The 8,667-nt window shown below is 46.7% G+C and overlaps 2 protein-coding genes across 3 annotated transcripts in view; one reads left to right on the forward strand and one right to left on the reverse strand.

Moving 5' to 3' along the window:
• Window positions 1–8,667, forward strand: part of fxyd6 (FXYD domain containing ion transport regulator 6) — a 234,223-nt gene that overhangs the window by 81,203 nt on the left and 144,353 nt on the right. The window lies entirely within an intron of this gene.
• gpr184 (G protein-coupled receptor 184) overlaps window positions 1,502–8,667 on the reverse strand; it is a 7,804-nt gene continuing 638 nt past the window's right edge. The window contains exons 2-3 of one of the 2 annotated variants that reach the window (XM_067245733.1): window positions 3,309–3,472; window positions 1,502–3,126 (exon numbers count right to left, since the gene is read on the reverse strand). In XM_067245733.1, coding sequence (XP_067101834.1) covers window positions 2,185–3,126; window positions 3,309–3,434 — 1,068 coding nt within the window. In that variant the 5' untranslated portion in view covers window positions 3,435–3,472 and the 3' untranslated portion in view covers window positions 1,502–2,184. Of the gene's footprint in view, window positions 3,127–3,308; window positions 3,637–8,667 lie in introns of both variants that reach the window. The other variant, XM_067245734.1, reaches the window with a different exon arrangement.

Raw genomic sequence — 8,667 nt, forward strand, 5'->3', positions numbered from 1 at the left:
TCTCTCTCTGTCTCTCTCCCTCTCTGTTCTGTCTCCCCCTCTCTGTCTCTCCCCCTCTCTGTCTCTCTCCCTCTCTGTTCTGTCTCCCCCTCTCTCTGTCTCTCTCCCTCTCTGTTCTGTCTCCCCCTCTGTCTTTCTCCCTCTCTGTTCTGTCTCCCCCTCTCTCTGTCTTTCTCCCTCTCTGTTCTGTCTCCCCCTCTCTCTGTCTCTCTTCCTCTCTGTTCTGTCTCCCTCTCTCTCTGTCTCTCTCCCTCTGTTCTGTCTCCCCCTCTCTCTGTCTCTCTCCCTCTCTGTTCTGTCTCCCCCTCTCTCTGTCTCTCTTCCTCTCTGTTCTGTCTCCCTCTCTCTCTGTCTCTCTCCCTCTGTTCTGTCTCCCCCTCTCTCTGTCTTTCTCCCTCTCTGTTCTGTCTCCCCCTCTCTCTGTCTCTCTCCCTCTCTGTTCTGTCTCCCCCTCTCTGTCTCTCTCCCTCTCTGTTCTGTCTCCCCCTCTCTGTATCCATATATGTCTGTATCTCTCTCCCCCTGTGTTTCTATATCTCCCCCTCTCTTCTTCTTTATTTCTCATCTTTCTCTGTCTTTCCACCTCACCACCTCTCTGTGTGTCTCTCCACATCCCTAACTCACACACACACACACACACACACACACACACACACTCTCTCTCTCCCCTTGTCACGTTGCTCTCCAACTTCTTCACCACTCCCATCCTTTCTTCAACTCTCTCCTTGCTCCCTCCCTCAAATCAAGTCTTGCACCAGTCTTAATGTCAAGGTCTAAAGAGCGGAGCGGGAACGACTCTCTCGACACAACACAAAACATCTCTGTCTCTTTCACACTCCTTTCCTCTCCCCCCCCCCCCCCCCCTCTCTCTCTCTCTCTTTTTATCTCCCACTCTCTACTTCTCCCCCCTCGCTCTCTCTGAGTCATTCTTTCACTCTCTGCCTCCACCCCTCTCTCTCTCTTTCTCTCTTTTACTTTATCCCTTTTTCTTTTTCTCCACCTCTTCCTAATCCCCTCATTTATTCCATCCTGTCTACTTGCCCATCTCTCTGCCTTATTACAGTAAACACGACAGAGTTTAATGTCAAGGTTGACTGAACAGGGCTTGAGGTCCTGCCCCTACAGACAGCAAAGAACCCTGGGAATCGTAGTGCCTGGAGAGCTGTCCTTTGAGTTGTCCTCAGACGTGTAGAAGCTCACAACCCAGTAGGAGCCCTGGGATTAGACTCTGCACTTAGCACAGTCCTATCTGATCTGTATGTTTATTTGACATACATACACGCATGCATGCATACCGTAGCCTAGCCACACACACCCACAAAGTATCCGTAGACTACAGAATCTTTATACACACATACTCACAGACACAAATACATAAATAATTGTCCCCCCCCACACACACAGACACAAACACACACATATACGCATGCACACACAAGATTTTACAAGAGGAAAGAAAGGGAGCTAAAAGACACAAACGACCAAAGGAAAAAGCAATGCATTCAACTTTGCAACGGTTAAATTTAATTGAAATACAAAATATTTACATGGGCACCAAGCACTGTCGTAGCGATCACAGCAGCCATACGGTAACTGGCATACACAACAACAGATCAATGTTCCTTGTCTCTCGCGTCAAGTTGGAACACATCAGTCTTTGTGCGTCTAAGAGAGAGGAGAAGTGCCCTTCAGAACCCACACAGGACTAGGAGAGCTGTTCGCTAGCTAACCTCCCCTTCCACACATCAATCAAAGTATTGTCATGTAAACACACACACAAACACATATTTGTCCTCTGACACACACACACATACACACGCACACATGTCATACTCACATCCATCCCTTTACACACACACACACACACGCCGTTCTCTTTATTTTTCTTTCATTCGCTCTCTCTCTCTCTTCAGCACAAACGCTCAGTCGAAAACACACTTGAATTGAAGGCCTCAGAGGACGAGTATTCATGAGGCTCATGAAGCCTCTTGAGCCGAGCAGGATATGAGAAGAGGAACACAAAGGCTGGAGACCGTGTGTTCTCCTCTCTCTGGATCGATGGCTATCACATCACCTCAGCCAGCAAGTGGATATGAACACCATGTAATTGAGGACTTTGAACACAAGGAAGGACACACACACGCCCACCCCCACACAGGCACGAGCGCACACACACACCAGTCCTCAGATCGAGTTTGTCTGCGTCCTGGCGGTTGCAGGAGAACCCTGCCCTCTCTCCTCCCCCTTGCCCTCCGTCTCAACCTTCATCCTCCCAAACTCGCACGCCTGGCCCCCACCTCCGCCACCCCGCAACCTCCTCCTCGACATCCTCCTCCCCGTCCGCCCCCAGCAGAGTCGGAAGTCCTCCTTGACGTTGCTGACCAACACGTACAGCACAGGGTCCACCACGCTGTTGAGGCTGGACAGGGCCAGCATGCAGGAGAAGGGGAAGTGGGTGGCCCTCTCAAAGCCGCAGTAGTCCTCCAGGTTGCGGAGGTAGAAGACCAGCGAGCGCGCCAGCAGCAGGATGTGGTAGGGCGCGAAGCACACAGTGAAGATGCCGATCACGCCGAACGACAGGAGGCGGACCTTGCGCTTGGCTTTGGGACTGAGGCCATGGCTCTGGCCCACCGTCCCCACCACCATCGAGTAGCTGCCTCCCAGGACCAGCAGGGGGAGCAGGAATCCTACCCCCACCCTCGCCATGTTGAAGCGAGCCACCGGCTCGGGCATGGGGTAGGTCTCGTAGCAGCGGTCGTTGTTGTTGACCTCGTCGTGCGCGTCCGTCAGGTTGTCCTTGATCAGCACCAGGACGTGCAGTGACATGACGGTCACCACCACGCCCGTGCACAGCAGCCAGGCGTTGCGGGAGCTCCGAATCGCCTTGGACCTCAGGGGCCTGGTCACGGCCAGACAGCGGTCCAAGGAGATGCAGCAGAGCAGGAAGATGCTGATGTACATGTTTGAGTAGTAGATGAAGCCAGCCACACTGCAGGAGGCCGACCCCAGGCCCCAGCGGTGGTAGTTGTGGTAGTAGTTGACCCACAGTGGCATGGTGAGGATGTAGAGCAGGTCTGACAGGAGGAGGTTGAGGAGGAACACTCCCAGAACATTGTGTCTGCGCACCTGGAAGAATGAACCAATGAATAGATGGATGGACGGATGGATGGTTGGACGGACAAGTGTATGCATGAATAAATGAATCAATCAATTACTGAATCAACCAAGCAATGATTACCAACCATCTTGCTCATTTGCCCCCCACCCCCCAAAAAAGAAGCTATTTAAGATCAAAGAGTAGAGCTCACCTGCTGGATGATGGGGCCCAGGGTCAGGAGGTTAAAGGTCAAGCCCAAGATGAAGGCCACAATGTAGACGCCCATCAGGAAGTTGCTGATGACGGTCTTAGAAATCAGAACACACGTTGTATTCATCTCATCAGCTTTGTTTAGGACTCCCCACTGGACTCCGTCTGAAACATGAGACACAGAGAAAGGTTTGGACTCCACATGTCTGGGTTATATTGTCATGGATCCTTCATGCAAATGAATGAATCTGACTGGATGACACATCCGTTGTTTTTATCAGTGCTTCCTTTGCATCTGGCCACGTCAGCCATCCACGTCATCATGGGACCTAGAAAGAATCCAAAGGGTGTCGCAAGATGAGTGTTTGTAGTGTAGTTTCAATTTTTAACGTGATTGAGAAAAATGACTCAAAACTGTCCAAAAATTCAAATAATCAGATATGGAACTTTGGCAGCTTATATCTCTCTAACGTCAGAGAAAGACGTTTAACCACCCGGGACTTCCTGTGTATCTGCAAAAAAGGGTCCACATAGTCATGCACAGACAACCCTCCCACACCTCTCCCACATATCTGTATATATAGCCACACAAAAACATACACACAGAGCTAGACTGCCCCCCCCCCCCCCCACACACACACACACACACACACAGAGACAGACAGAGACGCACAAATTGACACAACCCAAGTTGACTTCCTCTTTCCATCCACCATGACGATACCAACACCTAAAAAGCACACTTCCTCCATGTCAATTTAATGGTTCAGAACTTCAATGTGTCAAAAAGATTAGATCATTTGACGAGCCACTCTTCAGCCCCTGGATAGCTGCCCTGGTTCTGGTAATGGGATCTGGATGGATACAATGGCTAAGTATAGGCTCGCCCTCCCAGAGAGTGGCTGAATGGGTTAGTCATGCTCTCTGAAGAAGTCAATTTGAGCTCCCTGGAATGACGACAGGCTTATCCACAGAACCCCTAAATCTCCTGCTAGCACTTTTCTCCATTCTGGGGATGACAAAAGGCTAGTTCTGTTGTTGGTTCCCCTCCCTAGCTCAAATCTTACCCATGGGTTAGGGTTAGAATAGAATATACTCTGATGGAATTTAAGAATATAAAATAATAGAATAGGTGGCTAGCAGTGCCATGAGTGCTGTAAATACAAATGCTGTATGAAAGTTAGCCAGCAATTGTCTGTGGCCAATTCTCTGAACTGTCATACTGTTGTATGCCTACCAAGATTTGGACAAGAGTGGTTTGAGCATGCCACATTTGGTTATCATATTAACCCCCATCCCCACCCTCCCTCCCCCTGAACCTAACTGATTATGATTATCTTTCCAACTCTATCGGAAAGATCGGGACCTTCTGATCTGGTGTGAAATTACCCAGTGAAACATCCGCCTGTATTTTCTAACAGGCAGTATTACTCCATGCAAATGACTGTCTCCGGTAATTGTGTCTAAATGTAGCTTGGTTATTACTGAGCATGATCCTCCATCTAAGAACATTTGCATTTTAGTGTGACACTTGCAAGAATTGAACCAGACCTCCACACCCTGTACCATGGAAATACAGACTTGTGTTTTTCTGCTTTGTCTCACTCTTTATTTACCCTCTCTTAAGCTTAATTTATACTTCGGTCGCGGACACTTTTGAAATGGTCGCCGACGAAAAAAAAAAAGTGTCGCTCAGGCTGCTGCATTTATACTTTGGAAAACAGTCGCCTGTGCTCAAGGTTCGCGTGACGTAAACAGAATCATTTTACCGTTACATTCATAGCTATGGTTACATTGTTAACGCTTTGTAGCCTAAGTGATCAATCGGAGAAACTGACTATTTTAATTTTTCACTATGTGACGAAATCCGCGCCAGTAGAAATTTCTCCTGGTAGGCGACACTTCTAAGCGACGGTTAAAAGTGTCGACCGAGACGTCATTTCTGTCGGCGACCTTTTCAAAAGTGTCTGCGACCTAAGTATAAATTGGGCTTTAGTCTCTTTCTCCTTTTTTATCTTTAATTCTTTCTCTCATTCTCTCTGTCTCTTTCTCTCTTTCTTTCTCTCTCTGTTGAATCAGTCTCAATAAAAGCACCTCTTCACTTTCACACGCCCAGACATCCCAACTTGCAAAAACTCCCCTTCTTCCCCCCTCTACTTTTTAGGTATTGCACCCATAATCATATACTTTGCGCATAGTAGCATGTAATGTAATGAGTTCACGTCATGGCTGTGTACAAAGGCCCTCTGTAATAATGTGATGGGAGCGTGACAGTGACCCACCGACACTCCTTTATCAGAAAATCTCAACATAATCTGGAAAATCTCAACATATCAGAGCCAAAAAATATTTTTTTTTCTACTGCCATTATCTTTTTAATATATCGTTTTATTTAGCCTAGTTGAAAAGCCTGGCTGAATTTTGATGGACTGATGCAACTGAAAGATAGAATGGTCCTTTCATTAGATAATGAAATGTATTACAGAATCCAGGCTTCACAAACAGGCAGAACACACTGTCTATGCCGTATTCCCGTGTGATACAGTGTTCGTTCCTTCATTATGACTGTGTGTGAGGGGAAGATTGAGGTCTCCTGGCGAGATTGGAGATTTGCGGCCGCCCACAGCGGCGCAGCTGAGACCCGGATGAAATCACGCTTCCACACAATTGACGAATTTATTACATTACTCACAGAATGTCAGGTCACTAGTCACTTCAGAACTCCAGGGAGTGCAGCCTTGCTTGGGACCGATATAGTCTCTCTCGCCCTCAAGTCTCGACTAGAGTTTCTTCCACTGATGCTGAGCTAAAGCCTGGCACAGCTCGGCCTGAAACCTCTAAGTGACATCACAGAGATTTAGAATAATAGAAATACCTCTGAGAAAGATCGTTTCATAACGAACCGACAATGGCCTACTTATGACTTCTCCCTTGGGGTGAATTCCTGTTGCATACTTGCACGTCAGCATGAATACAGTATGATGACGAGAGTCGGACTATCATTTGACCCGAGGAGGGGGATTTCAATCGAGCGGTTCATCCTGTTCATCAGCTGATACGGGACATACCGAGGGAGAGTGGGGGGAGGCAGATAGAGGAGATTGTCTTTACAGGATATGAAGACATGGCTGCCTCCTATCTAGTGTGACATGAATGTTTGTTCCCTGTCGCTGCTTCAGCTCAGCGGCTTCACAACAGCTGCACAGCTGACGTGTGGAAAGGCACCTGTTCTTTTCAATTATTTGTCTGCTAATTGGACATAGATGCTTTTCCTGTGTGTGTGTGTGTGTGCATTTTTGTTTATATGTGTGTGTGTGCGTATGTGTTTGTGTGTGTGTGTGTGTGTGTGTGAGTGTGGCTGTGTCTCTCTGTGTGCATGCCAAGGAAATATATGTCACTGTGTGACTGTGAATGTACTCATCTCAAATATAATTGGTTGCAGTTTTTGTCCACAGTGACCACCTGTACAGCTTGTGCCAGGCAAACCACATTCAGAAAACTCTCCCTGAGTTGAGTTGTCTTCCTATGCTTAGCACACAGGCTGTGCCGAAGGAGAACCACAGCAGTGCTGCTGTTCATCTTAGAAATATCGATTCATTTCCCCATTTCAAATCACAACTCAAAACACATCTGTTTAAAACTGCTTATTCCACTTAATGTCAATTGCACTGCTTCCTTCTGTTGTTTTTAATGTTGTTGTATTCTTTCTTTTTCTGCTGCTTTTAATGTTTTTTGTACCTCTGTAGGGTGTCCTTGAGTGCACCTTGGAAATACAATTTATTATTATTATTAGACCAACATGGTCACAATAGCCAATATTTTCCACACAAACCTGCCTCACAAGCCCATAATTCCCTTGTGGAAAGTACAGTCAGTTTGTTCCTTTTTATACACTCACTGTAAACTGGTTTACGTTAGGGGAAACACAGTTAACAGCTGTCTTATGACAGAGCTTGTTTCTGTGGGCCTCTACCACATGCTGACTAGTTAAGGCAGTAGTAAACTCATATTTAATTCGGCTCAGCAGTCAGGGGTACACAATGCAAAGCTGTATGTGGGGGTCTGTCTCTCTGTCTATATCTATCTATCTGTCTATCTATCTGTATGTCTGTCTGTAGTAATTGTATATTTCTGTCTGTTTTTATCCCTGTTTCTATGTACATCTCTTTATCTCTATAACTTTCTATTCTCTGTTCCTGTGTTTCTGTTCCTCTCTCACTCTCAGCCCACAAATCGAATGGTAAGCGTAAAGCCCTAGATGTGTGTTCCCCCATCTTGTGAGTACAGGTAGCAGTAGCCACAGCCTGTTTCTTCTCCCCTGTTTGCTCACATATATACAGGATAACTGATGCTCCTGTATAAACCCATGTATACACAACAGGCCTTGCTGGCAAAAACGATGTTCCCTCACAACCCCAGACTGCACCATACACCATTACACTTGATCTCAAGAATGCACTTGCTAATGCTAAGCTAGATGCTAGCGCGGAGCATGGCCCGAACTGCCTTGTATCGTAACCATGACTACCTGTACATAAACACTGTGTCCCCCGTCATCACCCTATTTTTTGTAGAGTTCGGGATCTATCTGCCAACACATAATCTTTATTCCTCCCTCCATCCTTGCACCCGTCCCACAACCTTTCCTTTATCACTTCAGTCCTATGTTTATTTCCCTCTTATCGTTCCATTTCCTACAGCCCTGTTTCTGTCTCTCTCTCTCTCTCTCTCTCTCTCTCTCTCTCTCTCTCTCTCTCTCTCTCTCTCTCTCTCTCTCTCTCTCTCTCTCTCACCCGGTCCACCCAGAGATCTTTCCCCACTGACATTCCATGGCCACTGGCCACACCCCAACCCTGATGGAGGAGACAGTGGACCCAGTAAATATCACATTCCAAATACCAGGCTTCACTCCCCCCTTTTCCAGAATCCGTTGTCATCAGCAACCAGCAAGATCAGATAACGAGAGAACACTGAGGTGATTTGGAAGTTCCGCTAGCTCTTGGCAGCTTTTCCAGTCAATCTTGCTACTCATCCTCCCTCTGAGATCAGTAATTTCCAGACGTTCCTCAGAGGGGAATCACAGGCTCTAAACTTTAGGTAGTAGCCTTTTCTCATGTTTTTACCAAAATGAGTCAACCTCTAAACAATATTGTGGTGTCACTACAATGATAAACTACCAACTTCCTAAAGTTTCAAAGGGTTTCAAAGGCTTTTCTCATGTTTTTAACAAAATGAGTCAACCTCTAAACAATATTGTGGTGTCACTACAATGATAAACTACCAACTTCCTAAAGTTTCAAAGGGTTATTGTTTTGCTGTTACTTTCGTGTTACTTTGCAGTTATCTTGTGATTTCAAACG

This window comes from Osmerus mordax, chromosome 11 (assembly GCF_038355195.1).
Source record: "Osmerus mordax isolate fOsmMor3 chromosome 11, fOsmMor3.pri, whole genome shotgun sequence".
In the NCBI taxonomy this organism is placed as follows: domain Eukaryota; kingdom Metazoa; phylum Chordata; class Actinopteri; order Osmeriformes; family Osmeridae; genus Osmerus; species Osmerus mordax.